This window comes from Haplochromis burtoni, unplaced genomic scaffold (assembly GCF_018398535.1).
Source record: "Haplochromis burtoni strain Fernald_Lab_line unplaced genomic scaffold, NCSU_Asbu1 Contig_25, whole genome shotgun sequence".
NCBI lineage: Eukaryota > Metazoa > Chordata > Actinopteri > Cichliformes > Cichlidae > Haplochromis > Haplochromis burtoni.
In genome coordinates this window covers 1253739-1280679 of record NW_024582386.1, presented here as the reverse complement: position 1 = coordinate 1280679, position 26941 = coordinate 1253739, and the positions used below count along the sequence as shown (strand labels likewise).

General features: G+C 40.7%; 1 protein-coding gene across 6 annotated transcripts in view; it reads left to right on the top strand.

The window, feature by feature from the left end:
• The first annotated feature begins 2043 nt into the window (after positions 1 to 2043).
• LOC102313913 (ras/Rap GTPase-activating protein SynGAP-like) overlaps positions 2044 to 26941 on the top strand; it is a 55127-nt gene continuing 30229 nt past the window's right edge. The window contains exons 1-6 of one of the 6 annotated variants that reach the window (XM_042218906.1): positions 2044 to 3479; positions 8866 to 8972; positions 19955 to 20043; positions 20207 to 20328; positions 25017 to 25170; positions 26768 to 26866. In XM_042218906.1, the coding sequence (XP_042074840.1) occupies positions 8870 to 8972; positions 19955 to 20043; positions 20207 to 20328; positions 25017 to 25170; positions 26768 to 26866 (567 nt within the window). In that variant the 5' untranslated portion in view covers positions 2044 to 3479; positions 8866 to 8869. The remainder of the gene's footprint in view (positions 3480 to 8865; positions 8973 to 19954; positions 20044 to 20206; positions 20329 to 25016; positions 25171 to 26767; positions 26867 to 26941) is intronic. The other 5 variants (XM_042218904.1, XM_005917557.3, XM_042218905.1 and 2 more) reach the window with 5 other exon arrangements.

Here is a 26941-nt window from a genome sequence, read left to right as displayed (position 1 = left end):
AATGAGTTTTTTGGGTTCATTGAGAACATGGTTGTTGTTCAATAATAACATTATTCCTCAAAAATACAACTTGCCTAATAATTCTGCACTCCCTGTATACTGGTTACTTTGTTACATCTTGCTAGTACTTTCCATGGCACAGATCCAACAAGGTCCTGGAAACATTCCCCAGAGATTGTTCTCCATATCGATGTGACAGCATCACAAAGTTGCTGCGGAGTTGTTCATGATGTGAATTTTCTGTTCCATCGAGTCTGAAGGCTGCACTACTGAATATGGAGGCCATCTGAGTACAGTGAACTCATTGTCATGTTCAAGAAACCAGTTTGGGATAATCTGAGTTTTGAGACACGATGCGTTATCCTGCAGAACGTACCCATTGTGCTCATAAATTCGGATTCTACCATCTTAATGTAGCAACACAAATCAAGACTCTTCAAACAATGAAGTGGTTTTCTAATCTTTGATTGTCCCGTTTTGAAGAGTTTGTGTGAACTGTAGCCTCAGTTTCATTTACCTAACTGGCACAAGTGGCTCCTGGTGCGAGCCGGGGTCTTCTGCTGCTGTAGCTCTCTTTAGAGACACTCTTCTGCTTAACTTGATAGTAACTGTTGCCTTACTATCATTTTGAAGCTGTCTGGCCATTCTCACGTGAGCTATGGGTTCGACAAGGTATTTTCACCATGAAAACTGCCGCTCACCGGGTTTCTGATTTTCTCTGTGAAATGGCCTCCCTGTCTTGCACCAACAACTATGCCACATTCACAGTCATATAAATCACCTTTCTTCTTCATTCTGATGCTCAGTTTGAACTTCAACAGGTCATCCTGACTATGTCTGTGTGCCTAATTGATTTGAATTGCTGCCATGTCATTGGCTTATTAGATGTTTGCTTTGACAAGCAGTTGAGTAGATGTAACTAATGAGTCTATATTGTAAGTTTCTGGATGTGAAACAAGTCAATACAAATTTAAGAAGCTGGGGACAAAATCAACAAACCTCACCCAGTCCCCATCTTTCTGCTGTCCAGTGGTTAGCAGTTAAACAGCCCAAATTTACACTCTCTGTACACGAAGAAGAAGAAAAAAGACTGAATTGAGTTGCTAAAACTCCTCTGCATTTCAGTGATGAACCATTGTCTGGACACTGAGCTACTAAAAAAAACCAAACACTGGAAAATACCACCTTTATTTGGCTAACTGAATCCTAAAATTTGGCATAAACAGGCACTGAGCTGCTCAGCTTACCTGTCCTGTGGAGTGCTACTCAGCCTGTGGAGGCTATTGCATAATTTGTTGAGACTATTTGTGAAGCTTTCCAATTTTGGGAAAATAATGCTGTAATTAGGATTCTCTACATTTTAGATTTTAGCCTGATGTCTTAACATCTTAACTCTGCATGTCCTCCTTCACTACATGAACATCCTTTGAGGTCTTCCTCTTTTCCTCCTGCCTGACATCCTTTGACTAATATATCCACCATCCCTCCTCTGTATATGATCAAACCATCTCAGCCTCGCCTCTCTAACTTTGTCCCTGAGCTGGCATGTGAGCATTGTTAAAGGCTTCTTAAAATTCAAACCTCTCCTTTTAATATGTTGCTTCTTTGAGCAGACACTTCCGTGCTATGTGAATCATCAGTGGCCAGATTAACACTGGGTTACAGGTTAATTTGGGAATGTGTTGTTTAATTGCTGTTCAATTACATCTTTTTGGGGGGTTTCTGTAAAGATTGGACACTAATGCACCAAATCATCTAGTCAGTTGTTGTAGTGCTTACGCCAGATGCCACAGGTGAAATTAAGTTACCACAAACCAATTTCCACAGTCCCTGAGGGCTCTCTCAGTCTTTTTGCCTTCTGAGCTGCACCGATTCAGTAAAATGTTTTTTTTACAGGACTCGTCACAGCAGTTATTAAAGCAAAAAAAATAAAATAAAATAAGTTCATTGAAATATTTTCAGATGCAAAAACTTGAAGTACAGCATCCCTACTCTCGTGTGAGCCCCACTGCAAACACTAACTCTGCATATTCAAGAAGTAACTCCGCTGAACTTTCCAACTCGTACCGTTTTCGTCGATAACAGGCGGAACAGTGGGCTGCCGACCGTCATCGTTTCGTTGCGTTTTGTGGCGATTGCAAACTCCAGAGATGGTGCAGCGCAGGGCGGACTCTGCTGCCTCTGGAGGCGGTGGTTTCGCTGTATGCCTATCTTACGCTCTATCTCCGCCCTCTGGGGAGAGACTCCTCCGTTTACCGAGCACCTTTTTACGCGCACTGGCGTTAAATTACAATTAGGGGCTGACGGACTGCAGGAGCGCAAAGGACACCGCGTCAATTTGGTACCGGATTCCCCCTCATTTTTTCCTCCTCCTCCTCGTAATCAATTTCTGGATTATGGGGACGTCGCTGAGCCACGCAGGGTTATCTACAGACGCTTTCCAAGATTAGCTAGAAACATGGAGCACGCCAGAAACAATGTGCATGAATCAGATTTTGTTCCAGTGCTGCTACACATTTCAGTGATCTCGCCTGTAAATACGCCAGGATATTTATTTTAATGCTTCTGTGCGTTTCTTTTTCTTTTAGTGCGCGCAATGTGCAGCACCGTGGTTGTTGCTGCTGCTTAGAGTTGGCATAGCCCCACAGACATCAACCTTAATAATCATTCTTTTAAATGTAAGTGATGCGCAGACCTCCGTGGCTTTAACCGTAACCAATCCGCCGTTTTTAACGTAAATACAAGCGACAAATGATGAAATAATTGGCTGTGTTGATCGGTAGACACAAATGCGTTAACAGGAGTTCACGTTATCCACCGATTTGAAAAATAAATAAATAAATAAAAATTAAATAAAAGAAAAAACCGCGACGCAGGGGCTGTTTGGAGTCACATGCGCCCGGGACAAACAATTAAGATGACAAAAACGCTCCCCAGTAGAGATTGTCTTTATTGCCGAGGAAGCCGCATTCTTATCACATCACAGTTTCTGGATTGTAATAGAGTTGGAGGACAGGGAGCAGCAGAGGGAGAAGAGAGGGAGGAGAAGCAGATGAGAGCTGCCGAGCCGCACACCGGAGCCGCTGCTGAGGGGCAGGATTTGGCTTCAGTGGTGGACTGAGCTGAAGTTGAAGGGATCCCTATGACAGTCGGCTTCACGTTTCCCCCCGAAGCCTTCGCTCTGGACAGAAGCACGTATGGACACATTGCAGCACAGGTGAGGGACAAGAGGAGCTCTGCCAGTTGGCCTCATGATTAAAACACAACTCTCTCTCAAAGAGGACAGCATCGGGCTTTCATTTGGAAACCGTCTCTCAGGTCTGCACAAACTGATTCTACCTTCATCCCAAAAAGAAAGTAAACCTGCAACCTCAGCCTCCCGCTCCCCCACTCCCAAGTGCCCTGGAAAGCCCACCGGATACAGTCTGCATCCACAGATGTAACTAAGATTTCTTCTTAAGGAAGTCCTATAATTTTGGGTAAGTGTTATTCTCAAGTGTGGACAGATGGAAAATGTCATGTTGTGGAACTTAGGGATCTGTGTGAACGCACAGTATTTCATTGATCTCCCTGTGAAGTATTCACCTAGTGTTAGTGACAGCTGGTATGGTGATGCTAGCCCACCTCACAGCCTGCATATCTACAGCAAAGACAAGAGGGTCTGCACCAGCTGTTCATACAGAAGTGAAACTCAGCAGACCTGCACACAGCAGGCAGGTGTCCTGGTTCAGCCTGTCTCACTGAACTCGTTTTTAAGGTCATGCTTTACAGGATGCGTGACCTGTGAAGGGTTCAGCCAAGGTGTGACATCAGCACACGCTGATGTAAAACAGTTTTACACAAAACCTGGTGCTGTATATGTGTGTATTTTTGCTTTTTCAGTTTATTGTTAGAAATTATTCTCAAAATATTAAAGCTGTTCAGGTAATTTTAAGTAAATGACTGTAAACCCCCCCCCAAAAAAATAAATAAATAAATAAAACGTGCCGCCCTCATCCTCTGGTTTGAATTGGTGAAAATTCGCAGAAAATTTTCCTATTTGTGGATTTCTTTTATAGAGCATATCTAAAATATTCGCCAATTATTTTCATTAAGATGGTAGTTTAAGGTATGTTTGGTGTTTTTAAGTGTTTTTGAGGGGGGTCTCAAGTATTTGCGTATTTCAGGTATTCAATGGCAGTTGTGGTCCCTAACCGCTGGTATTCGCAGCGGTTAGGGACCACTCAAAATATAAGCTAAGGCTAAAGCGCTACATGTAGTACACCACCTTCTAAATTAGCAACATGCTGTCAGTATCCCTAGTACCCACTTATTGTGCCACCACAGACTGTATATAAAAGCTCAGTGTTGCCTCCTGGTTGTTAGTGATCTGTCGCCATGCCTCAGGCTGAGCATTTTTGCCATCACTACCCTGGTGGTATGAACACGAGGAGCGAGCGGTGGATCTGGCTGAGAAATTGGAGAAACGCTCCATGCTAATTTGGTAGCAACTTGTCATTCACAAGCCCTAAAGCATGCGCTGCTTTATCCTCCATTCTAATAGAGGCATTGTTTGGAGCAGAAGAACATCATGTTTATTCATTGATAGGTAAAAGTCTTAACTGAGCCAGTGTGATCATTGGAAAAATATTTACTGTAGTCAAAGATCAAGAGAGACAAAAGGTTCTATTCCCATTGACTTCTATATAACCAGATGTTCTTGCTGAGTCTCCCCCTGCTGGCTTCACGTCACAAACCCAGAGACTGTGTCCATCTTTTGTATACAGTCTATGGTTTGCACGTACAAACTTCTCAGTGTCTGCTATGTTGTTTGTAGGGAACAAGACTAAATATGACAGTAGTTTTGCCCAGGAAGCCTCCTGATTGGTAGAAAGAAAATCATTCATAACATGTAATGTAGAAAAAAAAACTATTCATAAGTGTTTAAATGTCATAGCTCATGTTTTTAGAGATTTTCCCCAGAGGCACTTTTTTTTTTTTTTTTTGCAGTACTAATGCATCTCAGCTGCATTCAACACTTTGTGCCCCACGCTAAGAAAAACAAGATTCATTAATTTACTTTATTTTAAGGGGAACTTCCATCTTAATGAATGCACAAACCTGCTGCTCTCTCTTGGCAGTCAGCTACTTCAGAGTCAGCGAGACTTTGCTTGCACTAATTTCACTGACACCTGTAGTTTCTTAATGAGCTATCTGTGGGTGTTGCACATTGAACACCTGCATGGACTGTGGAGAGGATGCAGGTTATCCATAATGATAGTTTAAAGAGCTCAGTCTTTATTTTTTTAAAAGATAGAAAAAAACAGAATCATTAAACTGGGTTATTTTAGCCCTGTCAGGTAGTCAGTTTACTATGACAACAAGAACTTTGGCAAGGTTTCGTTTCGTTACATAACAGCACTGGTGTTAGTGAATATCTATTATTAGGCCAAAATGGCTTTTGCCAGCAAGTGTCCCAGTTTCACTGGACTTTGTACTGGGTTCAGTATGTGTAGTTGGGAGCAATAGATGATTTGCCAAACTACGCATGAGTGATTTCATTTATTGCTGGTATTCCTCCATCTCTACTGGCAACGGATTGATGTTGGGACAGTGAATGACCACCATCTTCATGGTCCATTATGTCACACCGTCTCTGCACTCAGTAGGCTCTTTTTAAACCGTTCCCCATCCTAACCAAAAAGCATAATGTAGTGGAGACAGCAGTGCTTCAGTTAATGAAATGTCTAAGGCTGCACACTTGATGGAATAAGATAAGTTTGGCTCAGTCTGACTCATTGTCCCTCGCAGGATTTCCTCATCCTCCTCCATATGAAATGGGTATCTTCATAAGAAACGCCTATCTCCTACATCTCCTCCAGAAATTATTTTGTTAGTTTAGCTGAAATAGAAAGGCGTGAATCATGGACGTCTATTAATCTTTCTCAATTTCTCATGAACTGTTGAGAATCTGGACTCCTTGCCACTCTGTCACAGTTGTCAGCTGGGAGCCCGACAGCCGGCAAAGAGCTGATTCTGCTCCAGTACCAAGTTTCCGTCGTAATTCTGCTGTTCTTCAGCCATCTTCAATGCAATGCACAGAGGGGGCTTCTTCTTGCTGCCAAGGACAGCAAGGCTTTGACAGTCTAGCTGAATGTTCTCTGAAAAAAAAAAAAAGTTGGGAGTCTTGTCAATGAGATCCTGTCCTGCAATTTTCTCAAATTGTTTTCTTTTGCCTCAGGCCATGGATTTATTTCTCATCCTCTTCTTTTTTTTCAGCCAGCTAACAGAAAAAAGTGGAGATATTTTTGTGGTTCTGGTAATTCTTTCCTATCCTGAGCCTCTCCTCCAACTTAACACGGTCTGACAACGTAATACCTTATAATACTCATCAGTTTGCTCTCGCAGAACTGCCCCTCAACTCTGTCCCCACATTTTTCTCCTCTTAATCTCTTCTCTTACAGCCACTGGAGGCATGCTATAGTCACACTAGGGGAAACAGTAGTTGGAAACTGCGACACGACAACTTATTGCAACCGTGTGCAATCGCCTGCAATATTGTTGCCTTTGCAATGGTTTCTCTGAAGACGTTGACCAGTCTGCGACCAGTCTTCAAAGTGACTTTGTTACATCAAGGGTGGGAAGGAAATAGCAATGAGATGGACTCAGTCTGCTTTCAATTTGCAGTTGAATGAGGTCAAGTTGGCAATTAAATGCAATCTGTTCTGATAATGGGGTAATTAACTTGGTGAAGATTTGAAACAGACATGTAGAAATTCATGTAGAAACACATAAAGTAGCTGTGAACTGACACAGGTGCTCAGCAACATTGTGTTCTGGATATATTCCTATATAAAAACAATCAGCTGGCAACCAGTTTTGTCCCCTATTGCACAGATGCTCATCAGCTCACACTGACTCACATTGATTGCAACACATTGCCAATCTATTCAAGTCATTTTTATTTATATAGCGCCAAATCACAACAGCAGTTGCCTTAAAGTGTTTTATATTGTGTGGTAGACCCTATAAATAGTACAGAGAAAACATAGAGAACCCCAACAATCATATGATCCCCTATAAGCAAGCGCTTTGGCGACAGTGGGAAGGAAAAACTCCTTTTTAACAAGAAGAAAGCTCCAGCAGAACCAGGTTCAGGGAGGGGCGGCCATCTGCTGCGACCGGTTGGCGGTGAGGACGTGCTGTGGAAGAGAGCCAGAGATCAATAATAACTGATAATTAAATGCAGAGAGGTGTATAAACACAGTGAGTGAGAAAGGTCTGTGCTTATAGATTAAACGGTGATTATCTGCAAACGTTTGACAATCTGAGAGTGATTGCAGTCAGATCAAAATTATTCAGAAACAGGTTGCCTCACCTTGCAATCCAACGTGGTCACCCAGGGATCGAGGTTGTTGCACGGTGGTCCGTTAGTAACTGCAACTGCATGCAACTGGGTGCCGAATGTAGAAAAAATGCAACGCAATCACTAAAGAACCAGAGATTTATTTTTGGTTGCCATTCTGTTTTTGCTCTAGTGTGACTAAAGCCATAACCCACCTCAGATTTCTGTGGGCAGTCTCCCTTGTTAGCATCTCATACAGCTGTATTTTACGAATCAGTCAGATGCCCTGATTAGGACTCTCCTGATGTCATAGAATATTTATTTAAAGCTTTCAAAATGACTGCAAAAATCTCACCTGTAATGTGAGTTTTATTTTAAGAACCAGGAATAATAATAATTAAAAAAAAAAAAGTGTGCTAACCCCATCCACTCACTTTTTTTTTTTTTAATCTCTTGGATGACAAACTGTCACTGTACAGAAAAGTGTAGCTTCAGGGCTTTTTTTTCTTTCACATCCATCTGCTTAAGGTGGGTTCGGCTAAAATTGTGTGTTTAAGCTTCTTTCTCTGTGTAATTTGGAGGTCAACCCTGCTCCGGTAAGCATCTTAAATTGAGTATAATGCGAAAATCTGAAGCCTTCATTTGTTAAATACTGAAAATATGATGTGTAATATCAAGTATTTTTTAACCTTTTAAACAAAACAAAAAAGCACATTAGCATATTCATTGATACTTGATTTTTTTTTTTTAAGAGGCAGCTACCGTAAATGTCCTTTTAGGGAATTTAAAAGCAGGAAATTGAACTTTTTGTTGGAGAAATGATATCAGAAACAAATCATCATTCAAAGCAGGATATTTTTATACTTCTTCCACCACACCTGGAAGGGATCCATGTCTGTAGGAACGCTTATCAATTAATCATGGAAGCTGCTTGTGGCTCTGCAGCATCGTGACATTTAGCTTGCAGATCTAAAAAAAAAGGGCAGATCTGATGGGGTGGATGAAGAAGAAGCTCATGCCGTGCTTTGCAGCCCAAAAACGGATATCTTTTTAATGACATGGACAAGTTTGTGTGTTCGCATGCTCCACAGCAGCCCCAGATGGTACCTCTCATATTACTGCATTTGAGTCATACAGCTAAACATCTGTTTCTTTTCTTTTTTTCCTGAAAGATAATTTCCCGCTGCTGTTTGTCTACAGCAACATTTTATCAACAGAAACCTCAAAGACATTCATACCATGCAGATGAAGAACGATTCCACCTACTGCACAGTAAAAAGTCATTTCAACTCCACATTCAGCGCTGTTTACTACTATCTATAAAATTACATTTCTCTTTCATTTGATTTGTACAGTTTGACACATTCTCTCTATTAATGTTGCTTTACCGTTATTTTCAGGCACAATAACAGGTTCACGTTTTTTCCTCTGGTTGTTTTTAAAACTTTTTGTCATTGTTGTGTTTTTTGGGGTTGGGGGATTGTTAGTTCACTGATGTCAAAAACTAAAGGGAAAACTCTACTTGTGTCTGTGCCATATAGCTGCATGGACACATCTTCAAAGACGTGGCTGCCCCATCAGAGTCAGTTTGGGTTGGTTGGTCAAGCGGAGGCTTGCTGTGGTGGTGGACCTGGAGTTTTAACCCCAAGTGAGTCAGTTTAGCCGAGACCCAGTCAAAGTCTCCTTTTTTTCTCCGTCGTCAGCTTTGCGTATTGTCATTTCTTAGCCTCTTCTCCAGTCTGTCATGGTCCAGTAAGGTTTTTATCTGTTATATATGTTTTTCTATGTCCCCCCTCCTCCCCCTTAGTCTTCTGTTCTTTCTGAAATGCATCAACACTGCTGTTGCTAATGGTTAATGAAGGGTTTAACATGCACTAGCCTCAGATGTGCCGCCCTGCTTTTTTTTTTTTTTCCTTTTCCCTCCTCTGCCATGGTTTCCCAATCCTTTTCAGCATTATAAAGATTTACAAAAGTACCTCAGCACATTGATGATTTCATTTTTTATTTTTTTAAACCACTCGATCCTCCACTGGAGCGTCACTCACCGTCAGAGCCGCGCTCCGAGTTTTATTTTGACATCCTCTAGGTTTGATAGCGCCATTTGCCTTTTTACTCGGCTTTGATTCATTCCTCCTTCCTCCTCACTGTGCTCCCTTTACCTCCCCAGATGAAAGCAGTCATTTCTTCTCCCTTCAGGGACGGGGAGAGAAATCATTTTATTAGTCGGCGCGGTGTGTAAAGCTGTTGTCTTTGCTTTCGACATTAAGGCCTACAAAAAAACATGTTAGAAACAAAACAAACAAGGGGCGGTCAGAGGCGACTGTAGGGGGGATGGTTTTTGAGAATCGCCTCATTTTTGATGTGTGCTTTCACGAAATAATATAATATCTTAGCGGGGTCGATATCAAGAGCGGTATCCACATTGCTTCTTGATCTTCGTTCTCAGCTCTTTAATTTGGATCTGCTCATCTACAAGCATAGCATTAGAGCTTCTAAATACATTAGCAAAAACAGAGGTAGTTGGATAGAGAGCAGTGCACAAGCTGCGAACATGTTCCTATGGTAACTAGGCCACACTTCCCCTGGCTAGTACGTACACACACACACACACACACACACACACACACACACACACACACACACACACACACACAGAGGGAGGAACAAGGCAGGAGAGAGACAGAAAACACACACGTGATGGAGAGCAACTTTAGATTGTTTATTCGGGTTACTGTTCTTGTGTCTTCCTCCGCTCAGAGGCCATTTTTATACAGTACTGTCTTGGCCTTCAGAAGTAGCGGTTACACTGCAGAATACTCAGTGTTTCTCCAGAAATATCTGCCAGTTTTCAAGCCGATCGCAGGTTCTTCCCCGTGGCTCCCTCGCTCCCATACTGCCCCTGCTTCCTCAACCCCTCCACCCACCTCTCCTCTCTCATCCTGCAGCTCTTCTGTGCGTTTTACTTCTCCTTGATTACAGTGCTGCTTCTAAACTTAGAAGCAGAGTGGCTCCGAAGAGTCAGAGGTGTCGCTTTTCTACTTAGAATAAAGCCAGCTGCCCACATTTTTGTGAGGCGTGTTGAATTTAAAGCATCTCAGTCTTTTGGGTGTACGTGCTGGGCTCATGAAACCGAGCTAGTAAGACCGTCATCTTTGGGTCTTCGCTCGAAAGGGTTTTTAAGTCTCCTAAACAGCCCTAATGTTTTCTCACTTCAAATTTAAATGCAGTGGGCACTTCAGGAATTTATACTTTATCTGATTCTCTAAATGCCAGCAGTTTGTACCTCTCTGCGCTCGCCATCTCCCGTGTCATTCTGTGTTTGGTAAATCACTGCTCACACTTAAACCGTGTCAAACCTCCTGGGGCAAGGCTGCCGGGCTGTCAAAGAGCCACGGAGTTGATGCTGCGAGGTTTTGCTTCTGTCAGTCATGCAGGATGATTGTTTGGACAGCTTGCTGTAAATGAATGGCCTTAACTTTCTACACTCATTACACCGTCTGCGTTTGCTTTTCAGCACCTGTGACGCTGCTCGAATTCACAATGGTGGATGAACCATGGGTCGTACTTGGCGTTTAGATGTTAAACTCTGGCTCTGAAGAGTCAGTTCATACAAATGAACACAAAATAAATTAAAATACATTAAAATACATTTCTCACTTGCTTCTTGTGTTAATGAGCCGTGCAAGCAGTTTTCTTATATTTCTCTATTTCTTCTAATAGATTATAGTGAATGCCTTATAATGCCTTTATGCACATAGCCTATTCAGTTGCCTATTTTTTCTGGAAAAAGCCATAAATACTACTGGATTAAACACTATAGTCTGACACTTGAAACAAGAGTGTAATGAAGTGATTAAAAAAAACAAAGTGAAGTTTTTCTGCCATCATGAACAAAGTTGCGTTTACTTTCATCATATGGGCGCAGAGAGAATCTCAGATACATCAACACTTTGACTCGTTCTTAAATTACACACTTTAATGAGGCTGCATGTTTCAAATGTGATTTTAATCCTTTTTAGTTTATATTTGACCAGTTTACTAGTTTAAACAAAAAAAAAATTGACATAATTGTATTAGAATGTTGTTTTCTCACTAGAATCACAAACCCTTGCCCTAAACTGTGATGTAGAGGGAGATGCATTTCACCAGTTGAACATTTGAATACACTTTTTAAAAAGTTTATTTTTAAAAACATCTCTAAAATCTTTCGTAACAAATTTCTAAGCGTTGTGGTATAAAGAACTTTTGTTCTGTTCTTAATCAAGATGGTCCCACACTGCTTCAATAATCCTGAGGTTCAGGCTCTGGGGAGATTTTGATCTGCATGTTGGATCAAAATCTGACAGCACTTTTTTGGGTGCCATCAATTTTAATAAGATCCCCAACACCGCTGGCTTAAATGCAGTCCCAAACCATGACAGAGCCTCCACCTTTTTACACAGGACTGTAGACACTCATTGTTGCGCCTTTTCTGAGCTCTTCTGTTTGTATTGATGTAGATTTGAACCACTCCATCAGACCTGTTCTCGTGGATTTTCAGTCCAGTTGTTGTCAAATTTGGCACACCTCAGCCTTTTTTCCTGGTTTCCCTTCTTTAAGAATGGATTCTACACAGCCATCGTTTCACTGAGACCATGTCTGATGAGGCTTCGGTGAACAGTAAATGGCTCAATTGGAAGGTCCAGATCTATGTCTCAGATCTGCTAGAGATTAGGGTTTGTTTGTTTTTTTTTAGGCCTGACAGTTCTTCTTTTGTCCTCTTTGTCCAGTTATCTGAATTGATTTATGGACACACTGCACACCATTCTGACACACACCAAGTTTTCAGATAATGGCTCTCTGAGAATCACCTTGTTGGTGAAAATTGATGCTTGTCAAACTTGACATTTTTCTTATATTCGCCTAAGACGTGTTTAAAAGGGCGACCGTGGCTCAGGGGGTTGGGAATCGCATCTGTAACCGGAAGGTCGCCGGTTCGATCCCTGGGCTCTCTGTCCTGGTCGTGAATATCCCTCATTACCAAGGACTCAGGGGGTTGGGAATCGCATCTGTAACCGGAAGGTCGCCGGTTCGATCCCTGGGCTCTCTGTCCTGGTCGTTGTGTCCCTGGGCAAGACACTTTACCCTACCGCCTACTGGTGTTGGCCAGAGGGGCCGATGGCGCGATATGGCAGCCTTGCCCCAGGGCAGCTGTGGCTACAACTGTAGCTGCCTCCACCAGTGTGTGAATGTGAGAGTGAATGAATAGTGGTATTGTAAAGCGCTTTGGGTGCCTTGAAAAGCGCTATATAAATCCAATCCATTATTATTAAAAAAAAAAAGGCTAATTGTAACAAAGTGCGTAAAGATAAAATTTAAAATAGGTTCTTTTAAGTTTGTTTCAACACAACACTGGTTCATTTCTTGAGTCAGATGCCTTTTTGTGCATGAGTGATTCATAGGTCAGCATTAAGTGGCTTAACAAACAAAAAAATAATTAATCTGAAAATGGTCAGGTGTCAAAAGAGAAACTTTAAAAAAACTACGACAAAGTTAAAATGTAAAGAAATGAGGGATGGCTCAAGACTTATGCACTGTACTGAATATGCTTGTATATGTGCAAATCTCACTGTAACCTGGATTAAAGGTTATCACTGATGTAGCTGGAAAATCCAATATGCATATAAATGTACGGGACATGCAACGACATCCAGACTGTTTCTTCCTTGGAGCCTGTCCCAGCTGTCATAGAGCCAGGATACTTCCTGAAGGGCTAACTCAGAATGACAGGCAAGCGCACGCTCTCACATCCCCACCTACGGCCAGTACAGATTCACAAGTTCACCTGTCATGCACGTCTTAGGGAGGAGGCACCCACACAGGCGCAGGGAGAACATAGAAATGCCACACAGAAAGACCTCAGCCAATCAGCATGCTCACCCTGTAATAAAATACCAGCCAGCTGTTTCACTGAATTATGAAGTTGTGTATCATATTATAGACAATCTAAACCATTTCAGAGCTTATGATAGTGAAAGTCATGACCTGTCTAAAGGGTTAACTGTCAGACATTGTAAAACATATATTTGGTTATTATAAGTTATTAAATGTACAAAACTTCTATTCACTTGAACTTAATATCCAGTAGGGCTGCACGATTTTGCATAAAATGAGAATCACGATTTTTTTGGCTTAGAATTGAGATCACGATTCTCTCACGATTTTCTTTTCCAGTATAAATATTTATTGCACTTATTAACTGCACATCAACTTCGTAACAGTTGAGACTGAACATAAAAACAATAAATAAACATAAAAACAACAAATGTCTCACGTTTTGTTGTTGCCGCAAAATGTTGTACTGCTTGAAATTCCGTCTCCACCGTTGCTCGACGCTGCGTGTATAGAGCAGGTAGTGCAACAATAGAAAAATAGTTGCGGGACGGCACTGTGTAGCGTTTGTCTAGGGTGTTGATCATTTTCCTAAATCCCTCGTTTTGCACAGTGTTGATGGGAGCCATATCTTTGGTCAGGTGATAAGTGATAGCCTCCGTAATTTCTTTGTGCCTGCGGGAGTTCGACGGGTATAGGGAAGCGCTGTATAAGGTTCCCGTTATTGATGTTTGGGTGGTTGACCGGGACGGATTTTCTCCTGTCACTTTCTCGTCATCCCTGACGTGCTCTCCGTTGTTTTTTCCCTGCTAAGGCACAGCTTCTGTATCACGTGGTATAAGGCTCCGCCCTTGTCATTTGTTGAGCAGGAAGAGTGAGCGCTTGTTTTCATGCAGATTACGTCCCGGATCAAAATGCGGTACAATCGTCGTCGTCTTTTTTTTTTTTTTTTTTTTTTTTTTTTAAATCGTTGTCATTTGGAAATGAGATCACACATAAGTATGAATCGAGATCGCGATTTTCTAACGATTAATCGTGCAGCCCGAATAGACAGTGATTAAATCTTAATCCATAGTTTGCTGAGCCTATTGTCACATTACCATTAGGGTAGGATTAACTGCCGCTACCTTGACATTTTGGCTTACCTTATGGGTACTCGGAGCTGTCATAAAAAGAGCAACTTCCCATGGCATAATCACGGGTTGGTTGTTGACATGGCAGTATTTACTCGTTGGAATATGGCAATTACGGAGACTTCCATATGACATGAAAACAACATCTGCCCCAGCAGGCCTGGTCTGTGAGTCACCGGAGCCTCCTTGTTGTCATATGCTTCAAACGAGATTTGGTGCGTGTGAACTGGAAACACTGTCACTCCGGGACAAACCGGACGCCGACATCGTGGAAAGACGTAGGCCTCAAACGCCGTCTAACATAGCAGCATGAATGTGGATTTTTATCCTGCTTGAAAATAGAGATGCAGTAACAAGAGAGAGAGAGCAACTCTCCCTGAAGGCCAAGAGCTATACTATTTTATGTTTTTATTACAGCATGCTCACCGTGGCCTGTTATGCTGATATTGTGACGTTGTAGGGCGTCATATTGAAAAAATAAAAAGTGTGTTGCACAGCTCTCTCCAAGCCCTTCCATATGACATATTACTTGATATGGTTTCAAGCAATGCTTTTTTTCAAGGTGACCTTCATTGGGTGCTAACAATGAAGGTCAAGCTTAGCCAACCTAGGTACTCGTGTCCCCTAAGACCTGGTATATTGTTGTGAAGTTAAAAAATTGCGGGGACTGCTAACAAACAAACAAACAAACAAACAAACAGAAGCGATTATGTACTGTACTATGTCAGAGGGAGAAACTATGGAAAGGTGTTAAAAGTAAAAGCACTTTAATTGTCTTAAACTGATTTTTAAAAACTTTTATAGCAAAGAGGACACTGTTTTATAAACCTATTGACTTTATTTAACCTACATAAATCGAGCACAATATGTTTTCTGCATTGTGTTTACATTCGACTAAATAACCCTGAAACCTACATTTTCCTCTGCTATGGTCTGTGGGAATTTGAGCCATACTTTTACTTGTTTATTTATTTCTTTTTGAGTCATAGTTGTGCGCTTCAGAGACACAAACTCTAAAATAACATTATGAGTGAATAAAACTGCGAGGGGCTATTAACAGCTTTTATAATATGTGTGAAAACCTGCTCACGTTGAGTCTTAGGACTGTCTTTTTCTTTTTCTTTCTTTTTTTTGTTTGATTACAGCCAAAATCCAAGAACTAATTATGGTATTATTTTAGGTAAAGACTCAGTTTTTTGCTTGATACTGATTGAATACCTCATCTCAGGGTACCTGCAGATCTGATACCAGCCTTCAGCTAACATGCTAGCACTATGCCTCTCATTACACTGATTGCTGTGAAGATTTGAGCTCCACAGACTGTAATTACTGCAGCTGCCTTTGGTGATCCTCTGAATTTTCTTTTTTCCTCATCTAAGGGAAGTGACTACTAAACTCTGACAGTCCCCTAACTTTTCATGCAGGTATCATCATCAGAAATAGAAAGGTTTATGATCAAATATCTTTAAAACTAACGAGCTTCACTGTATATTGGAGTTAGCTCTAATTAGCAGCGAGTAAGTTGTGTGTGTGTGTGCGTGTGTGTCTGTGTGTATCCCATCCTCTATTTAGGCTAAAAGCAAGAAAACAGATTAAGTGAGGGGAAAACAGTTGTCTAGTGTCTAATTAGAGTTCTCATTATAGCTAATATTATCATCCTAGGATGCAAAAATCTGACAAGATAGCATTGTCATTATGAGTGAAAGCGTGCTAATGTTAGTGTTTACCTCAAATCACCTTCTGTGGAGAATTAGAGGCTCTGGCATGGCTGCAGCCCCTCAGTCTAGTTGAGCACCAGTAATGCTACGGTCCAGTGTTTTTTGAAGTGTCCTATTATGTAAGGTGGCATGAGACGCAGGATTAGTGAGGTTGCCTGTTGTGACGGCATCATTGTTTCAGCTAATGCTGATTTGGTAGATTTGGTGAACTGGTGGGTTATTAGTGTTTTTTGTAGATTTCACAAGTGTGTTTTCTGGAATCAACAGAGTTTTGATCTTTTTTTTTTTTTTTTTGTAGACATCTGCAGAAAAATCATAATTGTTAAATTGCTGTCGTGATCAGTCAGTTTCAAGGATAACTCATTATTATATACATCAGCTTTCGCACCTGATTGAGGGTGGGGGGGGGATTATTACCTGAAAATGATTTTATTCAAATGATTCTATAAAAGCAAAGTTTCCAGATATGTATTAATAGAGATATACATGCTAAAGGTTGAGTATGTTTCTCCAACACCCACTCACAGTCTTCCTCTTTCTGTTTTCTCTCTCTGTATCACAGTTAGCTAGAGGCTGTTGCCACCCACGCACTCAGTCCTGACAGCAATTTACATTCAGAATAGCCGATGCGAACGTATCCATGTGTTCTGATATGTCACGTTTCCTTAGATCACTGCATGCTGCAAGTGACTTTCTCAGTGGCAGGTGAAAATACAACCTAAATATTTGTCTGCTTGGTCATTTGATCCATTTGCTCTCGCGCTGAGACACGAGGCAGAGTTGGGATTCAGCCCCACAACGATCGAGGAAGATTTCCGCTCCCGCCCATCCCTCGTGGTCGGGCCGACAGGTCTGAGCATTTTTCTCACGCGTCTGTTGGGAGAAACAGATGCGTTGTGCTGCGTGTTGGTGTGTTTCATCATCTTTACTGTGCAGTTGTGTGCCCGTATCTTCTGCAGTTCAAGTAGAAGCCCTTGGAGTTGTTTCCATGGATACCAAACAATTAGCTGGGATTCAGAATAGAACCTGGAGAGTCGCCTATTTAGAGGCTTTGGGAGTGAGGAAATCATAGGATGACAGAGTGTCTTGATTCTGCATTGCAAAGGGAAGAAAAAAGGGCTCCCGTGGGTAATGGGTAACTTCTAAAGGAAAAATAAATAAATAAATAAAATGCTCCAGCAGATCAATCAGAGACAAAAATAGAACAGCAGAGCGACTGTGAACATGAAACACGATCACGTTTCCTTATGTGCTGTGAAACATATGGACGCTCTGAAGCTAGCTTAAAAGAATGCATGCATATAAAAGGGAATATGACCGTATTGCACAACCTGGGCTCACTTGCGGGCCGTATTGTAGCTTTTGACATGGCTCATTCCCACTTGTGAAAGGCTGAACAGTGTGTAGCTGAAAATGTGATTGCTTTTTAAAAAAAATACTTTTTTAAGAAAAACCTTCATTCTTGGGGACACGAGGAAAGGCTAAATATAGAAATATAGATTGTGCTCCCATAGGTTTGCACATAAAGGTACACAAGCAGCCTATTATCTGAAGACTATATATATATAAAGTGATATCATATGTATGATGTGATTGTTGCAATAGCCAGGAGGTGATTAGCATCAGCTTGACTCAGAGAGAGGGAAACATGCTAGCTTTATTCTGCCTTAAAATAGCTTTGAAGATGTTAGCGAAGTTGGCGAAGGTACATTTGGGATCAGATTAACAAAATATAGATTAAGTAATTTGTTTACATTTTAAAAACTGAATGTTGTGGTTTCTATTGACGTTTATGTTCCAGAGTATTTGCTAGCTATGGCCTGTAACCTTAGACTAGAGCGACCTTGTTTTATTTCTTTTAGCTAAAGCTAACCAGTTATAGGCCATTGCCTGATATTTACTTACAGATAGGGCAGTCAAGACATTAGATTTTCTATGTATGATTACAGTGGCCAATGGAATTAAAGATGGTGACATTATCATGTTAACTATAGAAAATGTGTTACAGGAACAGCTAGGTACTAGCTAGGTTAGCTAGATGTAATTTGATTGAGATTCTGCAGTCAGTAAAAGAAAGAGCAAATAGAGGAAATATTGGAAAGTCTGGTTGTTCTTCATTGCCTCATTGCTTGGCTGTTTTCGTGCACAGCTGGGATTCTCGATCTGTGTCCTTGACTGGCTGCTTTTTTTTTTTAATGCTGCATCACATTTTATGGTGGGTGGTAAGGTGTTATATCATTAATTATAATCTCTGGAGAGAGTGCATTTATTTGTGGTGCTAAAACCAATATCTTATAGCTCCATATAGTCCTAATGGTAAACTGGTATTAGTTGGACATAAGTAAAGGAAAAAGTTGACGCATCTTAATTTAACCAGTTTAATCTGACCGTGTCAGCAAAAACAGAAACATTTTGGCCTTGCGGTCTGATGAAATCCAACAAACTGGTTATTGATTCTGTGTTATGTGAGTGTTATCGTGAGATCAGTGTTCCAGTTTTTCCCACAGTTACTATTTTAACTTGGTGTTTGAGGAACTTGAACAGTTAATGAATACCTCTCTTAGATTTCTGTCGTTCATATTTAAAGATGGGGATAATGTGGGATGGATATATTCGTACTCTGTGACCCTCACGCTCCTCTGCACTGGAATTGCCTTCCAGGTCACCACATAGACAGACACACACACACACACACTCGTGCAGAGAAAGTCTCAAAGATAGATGCATATACTTTTATAGATCCATCACCATGTTTACTCAGTTGCTACTAGCCTAAAGTCAAACCAAGACCATGGGTTTCAAGATGACTCATCAGAGTGTGGGTCTTCCTCCGAATATAGTTCTCACATCAGGGTTTCTTTTTCTTTTTTGCGTCATTTTCCACTGGCATTAGATATAAAAAGTTTTCCCTTCTGATGACGAATATCTGTTCGGGCATGCAGTTTTTTTTCAGACACTGTGTTGTTTTTTGTGTTTTTCTCGGGGGGCTGTAGATGTATGTTCTTGTTGCTGGTGTTCTTCAGCTTGAACTTCTCTGTGCTGGTATCTGGCCTGCTAATAATGTGTGTTCTGTCAGTGTTTTCTGATGATGTTTTCCTTTCTTGATGGGACTGAAGTGGCAGCTGCAAGGTAATGACGCAAGCTATGAGTAGGAAGTTTGTTGTGAAAGTAGTAAAACGTTTCTAACTAATGGAAAACTAACTGTATTGTGACCTCAGAGAGAATGAAACCAAATGTAACAATAAAAGAATAAAAATTAGTTTTAAGAAAGGACAAAAAAAAATCATTAAAATCATAACTGCTTGATTGATTCAAGCATTATGCAGGATTTTACTGATGTTTTGTTGCGTTTTGTTTCTTTCTCATTATTACAGGATCAAAGTCATCGTTCCTTTAGTTGCTTTCACGGCATCATGCTGATGCAGAATTTCACTATCGTGCTTGAGTACAGTAGTTTGCCAACACAGTTAATTTCCACTGAGATCTCTTAACTCTTAGCAAATTTCCTCTATTTTGGCAGAGTTGATACATAAAATATTTAAGCCTGGAAAAAAGTAAAAATGTGATAATCCAACTCTTTATATCAGAGCTGGCTGCCAGATTGTACTAGCTGGAGTTGCCTTAACATTGGTTGACATAAATATTGAACTGAATGTGTATGTAAATACAACCCAATTTAAAGACACAATAAGTGATAAATTTAAATGGCTTGAACTAAGTAGATGTAAGTTTAAAATTACAAAATTCTTACTGGTTTCAATCCCTGATATCCCCACAAAGTCTCAGCGTTTAATAATTATTGTGTTCAAGTTATGCTCCTGCATTTTTGAAGGTTTCAGTCTTTTCCATTTCTTATTTGTTTAACTCTGTTATTCTTGCTGCTTTTGTTTGGCACTTTTTCTTCATAGACCAATCTCGCAGGGCAAGTTTTGCCTCTGCAAGACAGTCAAGCATGGAAACTCCTCCCAATACGACCCCACAGCCTTTCAGACAGCCGGTAAGTACAATAAAACCATACAATGCACGCTCAAGTATGTGATGTAAGCTTTATGCTTGTGAAGAAAACCCCATAGGGTAGCTAGCTCCTCTGTAAACTTCCCACTGTAAAACCATAACTTATTTTCCTCCTGTTTTTGTTTTTTTTTTTTTTTAATTTTTAGAGCTTTCTCAATCGAAGGTTGAAGGGTTCCATCAAGAGGGCAAAAAGTCAGCCCAAACTTGACCGGACCAGCAGCTTCAGACAGATGATTTTGCCCCGGTTTCGTAGTGCTGACCAAGAAAGGTAAGTAATCATAATATATATTTCCAGTTTGTGATCTGTCCATTGCTCTCCATTCCAGATTTTAAATATTATTACCTCAGAGCGACGATGTGCTCACAGTTCATCCAATATTCATAATGAAAAGTCAGAGGAGGCCATGGCTGCAGTTTGAAAGAGAATTTTTGATATGGTAATGGTCTGTAATCCAGAGACAAAAGGCAACCTGGAAAGTTACTGCTTTGCCATTTCACTGATTTTATGACAAAAACAAAAGATTAAAAAAAAGATTAGAGCATGAATTTGAATGCTGAAGGAAGTTAAAGTATGCAGAAGATACACAGACAAACCGTAACTGAATATAAAGAACCAGAGGCTGTAAACATTAACATTGTTTTCTGCTAGCTGATGTAAGCTGGAAAAATTAGACTGCAGATATCGCCAGCAGGTGTGGAATTAGTAACGTCCTGGTTATAACGAGCTCAATTGTATCATAGCCATCACTAAGATAGTGGATACAGTCCATTTATGCTCCGAGCTTGGGAGCTAAACCATCAGCAATCAGAATCTGTTCTTTCTTGGGTGTCTGACAATCCTGTTTTTGTGCACTGTGTGTTATTTCAGTGGCTACTTCACATCACAATGGCAAAACCTCTTAACTTTTTTCCTGAAAGCCGTGAGGTTTTGTTTTTTTTCCCTTCTTTTCGTTGAGTTGCTAATGTCAGTAGAGTAGAGAGGCAATCAGTTAAGATTGCCTGTTACAAGCCGACTGACAAGCTGATTCATTTCAGTAAACTCAGGGATTTTGTTGTTACAGCCCTATTTACTCTGGTATGAATGACCAGTTGTCAAAATGTTAGCAAGCTCTAACCAACAGAAAATACATTTTATTGTCAGGCGCCTGGTCCAAACACTCATCCAGAACCATTCGTCTGTAAATGATTAATCTATACGGACCTTTTTTGCAGCAAACATCTGACTTATCACAGCTGGAGAAGTCGGTGTTATTTCCAGTAAGATTAACTTTGACTCTCTTCTATTCAAGTGTGCCACTTATTAATTTTCATTTTTTTGTATTTGCACTTTTCCAGCTGTGATGTCTGCTGTGAAAAAGGCCTATGGAGGACAACAGATCAATAAAAGAAAAAAGTAATGGGTCTGCACGCTGGCTTTAAAGCTTCCAAATATAGCTTAGGCAACATGGGTAAAAAAGGGACTGTTTTAACTTTAATGGTGACAAAAAGTGTATAAACACTGAACTGGCTACATCAATGCTGACATCATTATTTGGCTATTCTATGATAGGTCTCTATGCATGATAATATTAAATCCATTATCACTGATTGAAATGCTCTTTTCTTCTCTTAGGGCGTTTCTTTAAACGGTGTCTTTAAATCAACCGTACCTGCGCTTCAGATTATTACTCACATGTCATGCTCACATGCAATCATTAAGATTTGTGTTACCGTGATTAGAGATATGCATTAATCCTTTCATCACAAATCTATTTTGTGCTTTTAAAGGGACACGTTTGTCCTCAAGTGGCTCAAGCAGAATGTGTATGAATCTCCGAGGAGCTCATGACAGCCTTCGCTCCCACTGTAGCTCCTTATCAGCCACAAAAGCAGAGCCCCGTTGAAAGAAGGACGCTGCCTTTAGCGATACCTTCACAGATGGTTTCAGCCAGTGACGAAAGATCTTCATTTGAGTGATATTAATAGAAGAGCAGTCTATCCAATCATTGCAACGATGCTCTCTGAGCTGCGATTTATTACAGATGAACAGAAAATAAATAGGGGGTGAAGGCTTGTATTATCACAACACGGAAAAGGTTTGTTACTTCAGTTTGTTTTATGTCTGCACAAAAAGATTAAACAATAGCAGCTTAATTAGATGCACATTTATTTAAATATGTACTCATACTCATGTATTTTTTATTGAGATGTCTGTATGAGAAGCCTGCTCATATATATACAATTAGAATCACTGGTTTTCATCAGCACAAAGTCAGGAAAATAGAGCTGAAATGAATGTAGTGTTGAAATCCGTTGGGCATTGCAGTGGAGACACTAGTGTGATTTTTCTTGTCGGGATGCAATAGCTTGCAGCTCTAGAGGCTTTCACCGCAGCTTTTTCTTGTTTTGCATTCTGAACTGAGGTCACATCCCGATGGATTCTCGCTTGCATTGTGATCAAAATTTTATGCAGTCCTCACACAATCCAGTCACGATGCACATATGGGAAGTACAAAGATGTAGAGAGGGAGAAGGTAAAAATCTAATGCTGACACTACACTTTGCCCTCACTACAGGAGATGCTGTAACAGACGCATTTAGGGCAGGTGTGGCTGACCGATCCTGGAAGTAATCAGTGTGTCATTTTTGCAAAGCGCGTAGAAATCCTCTGTTGTAAAATTCAGATAGCCGGTTCAGATGTTAAAGCAAGTTTTGCATTAACCCGAGGGTTTCTGTGGGGGCAGCAGTGAAGGAGGAGGAGGTGGTGGCGGGAGCTAAACGGCGATGGGGTTAAAGTCTGCCTTGGTCGATCTGCCTTTCCCCTCTAACCACAGCCGTTCACCGCTGCCTCAGACAGCTGCCTTCACAGCCTGCTCCGCGTTCTGCCCACACACGCTTAATTCACTCAGTAGTGTTAAGTTGACTTTGCAATAAACCCACAGCATTCAACTTCACACTCTAGCTTTCCAACGCAGCTGCTCGGCCTTTGCTGCCAAGTCGGTTTACCATGTCCTGCGTTCTGCGATGGCACCGTCAGCTCCCTTAACATGATGATTCACTCGTCTTCTGATCAGTATTAAAATGCAGCCTTAAATTTCTCTTCTCCTTTTACTGCATCATTATCCATTCAGTCAGGACCAGGATAGTCAGAAGATTGTTACTTCCTGTTGCAGTAATTTATATTTATAGCAGCGTGATTCTGCTCTGGGATCATCATAAGGGTATATAATGTGCATGGACCAGTTACTGCTACTCCAGGCATCAGTTACTACAAATATGACATTGATTAGGCCAGATACAACATGAAAGGAAAAGCTGGGATGTAGGTGGGTTGTAAAGTGGCTTGCAGATGTGTAGTAACTGCAATAACAGCTATCAAATGAAATGTGTGTGACCTGCGTAACTGATGCTGCGCTAAGTATGTGCATTCAAAGCACCACTACATGCTGAGTCATACTTTTGGTGCAATTAGACCCCATATTTTTTTGCTAATCGTACTTTAAAGTTAATTTTGAAAAGCTTCCATTGTGAGAAATTTGCTTGATCACTTTCTGACTAAGGTTTGTTCACAAATACATTATTTTTCCCCCATTCTTTTTTAAAAGATCCCTGTCTACATCAAAATGCAAATGCCACAACAACACACTTGATGTGGCGATATAACCTTAACCGTACAGAAATGTTTATCAGTCTAAAGCCTACAAACAGTGACACAATACTACAATATGTAAGAGGAAAAAAAGGTGATAAAGGCACACACCTTTAAAAATCGCAAGACTAAATCTCAATTTTCACTAGCTGGTTAACGTTGCTTTGGCTTGCAGGAACATCTAAAGCTCAAAAACATTCAAAATCACTGTATTTTTCTTATTTCTTGCATGGAGTATATAAAGGGTTAATGACCGAGCCTTCGAGGATTTTGTTGGTTAGGAGAACAGCTAGGTGTTTGCTTAATAAGATTTTATAAACACTGTATGTTCCTTTTTTTTTCTTTCATTAAAGCCAGTTTTGGAAAACATTATAGGAATAGACTGACATTTTGGGTAATCTATTTCCATATCTTTGGAATCAGCCCTCAATTCCAGTTCTCGTCTAACTAGAAAGCGAGGAGTGTTATTTTTAATTACAGAATTTAAAAATAAAATTTTTAACCATTCAGTCTAAACTGAGCCTCCAGTCGTGACTATAGAGCAGCCCATAGCCCTCTACATCTCTAATGTCTGTCTGCCAGCAAATCAATTTAATGGTTCTCATTCAGTCTCTGTTTGCTGCAGCCTGAAAAGCTACAGTTAAACCAAAAGGACAGGCGCCCACTCACTAGTTGAGATGGTAACACACACAGCAAGTTAAACAATAGTTTATATTTAGGTTTCCTCCTTTTCCCATTACTGTGAGCAACAAAATCCCTTTCCTTGCTCCATTTTTTCCCAGTTCTGTTGCCTGTTAAAGACAGCTTCTTTCACATTTCTGCGTTCAGTTCCACCACTTTTTCTGTTCTTTGACAGAGCTGCCCTCTTCAAAGGTTATTCCATGATCAAGCCATAATCCTCCCTGCGTTTTTATACCTGCACTAGAGTGCACACTGCTGAGCTGCTTCTCAGCACTTGAATTTACATTACTAGACGGTAATATCGACCTTTAAATTCAGTTTTTGTTACTGTAGTTTAGTTAAAGGTATATTTGCATTTTCAGACGACACCACGAGCTGGGCTGGTATAGGCCGTTTCCTAATACACATTATGAGTCACATGAGCCAAGTCAATACACCAAACTGAAAACGCAAGAACTGAAAATCTGGTGTGGTTTACTTTTTCCATAAACTCATTATAAAAGGATCACATCTAAAATAATTGTGTTGAAATTGCAGGAGTGACACATGAGGATGTTTGAGCTACAGTGACTCATATTGTGTGAAAACACCACCATAATCACATCTGAATTCTGAAAGTAAGTCAATATCTTCCTCTTCTTCTCTAGGACTCGCTTGATGCAGAGCTTCAAAGAATCCCACTCCCATGAGTCCCTCCTTTCTCCTAGCAGTGCCGCAGAGGCTTTGGACCTAGTTTTGGATGAAGACGCCATAATCAAACCCGTCCATTCTAGCATTTTAGGACAAGAGTACTGCTTTGAGGTGCGTTGCGGTTGTTTAACCTTTTCCCTCTCCGTGGTTTCACCTCCCTGCTGCTGGATTTGTTTTATCTAACTGTATTTATGTCGCAATTCAGGTGCCACTACAAAGCCACTTTACACCTCACTTGAAAAATAAATGAGGTGACCCAGTGGTTTATGGAATTATAGTGCTTTAATAATTGAGTTAATTATATAAAATTGGAAACTGAGAATTGATAGAGTTTGGTCTGTTCGGAGTTCCCAAAAAGCACAAAAAAAAGAAGTAATTTGAAGACACAGGACCAGATTTACTAACTGGACTAAGTACCTCGAGGCTGCAAAAATGTGCCAATGGAGTGTAAGGTTCTGCAAGTGCTCTATAAGCATGGGCAGCAAATACTTTTCACAAGTGACCCGATGCGATATATGATGTAAGAGCAGCACAAATTAGTGAGTCAGAAATGATCAGATCTGCGCAAGTTTTTCTCTCCATCAACAGCATGCCAGTTCAGCTGCAGGAGAATCGATATGTTTTGATACGAGGGCTAACTTTACTATTAGAAAGTGATGGAGACTGTGTAAGATGTAGCATCTGTTTATGGATAAATCAGACAGCCTAGATGTTAGACCTCAGCTTAGATAGCAGAACGTACTCAGAGAAAAGACTGCTTCATTATAGACATATAAACCTGAAATCGGCATATAGCAGCTGACCTTCGTGTAGAACCTGAACACAAATTATTTACCTTATGGTCTTGGCCACTCCAGATGTTTATAAAGCTGCTAATAATGTGCAAGTAAGACCATGTGGGGGTGCAGCTATGTATTAAAAAGCCAAATATAGGCAGTTTTTGCAAAATACCAAATTAGAATTAGTGAAACCTGATTGACATAGTTGTCTTTATTTCAGTTTGTTATGTAATAAAACTGTTACTAGAGAGAAGTAAAAAAAAATAATATAAGAAAATGACACAAAAGTCCATTTGTGATGTTGCAGAGCTCAGTGTGTGCGCATGCAGAGACTTTTATGTACTTTGGGCTAATCTTAGTGTAGAAATGTGGCTAAAAACCTGAAACACTGAGAGGTAACTAGGCAGAACAACACAGCTGGCGTACTCAGGTGTCCCCTGTAGAGGTGGGATGCAGAGGAACTCTGGCCATGAGGTGAGCCACTTTTCTGAAGAGCATGAGGGGGATCAAGGCCAGGCCTTCCAACAAGTTATCAAGTCACTCAGAGGCGACTGAGCAAAGCAGCAAAAGGCTTTGGAAGAAGAGGAAGGAGTCTAACTGGGCTAAGAAATGTCTGCCATGGGGGGTAAAAGCAGAACGGGCATATACCTGGGGTGCCAGGTATTGCAGTTGAGCTTTCTGGTGGTGTCATGGCGCTGTCAGTGGAACACCAGTGAAAGAGCGTGCCCAACTGGTGGCCTTGACAATGTTTTTTGCCCCTTTCTCGATGACAAGTACTGTTACAGATTCCAACAAAAAGTCCTATGAGCTGAACTAAGTTAATTGAAAAACACTAAAGATGATCAAAAATAAAAAGCATTGTTAACTATAGTTTTCTAAGGAATCTTTCTTGATCATGAACGCAAAAAAGTGATATGTTTTATCCACAGGTAACGACTAGTTCAGGGACAAAATGTTTTGCCTGCCGTTCAGCTTCAGAAAGAGACAAATGGATCGAAAACCTGCAACGAGCTATCAAGCCCAACAAGGTAGATTCAGTAGAACAGATTATATTTCATCCTAGTATTACACTCTCACTGAAAAGGATCGACTACATTGCAACA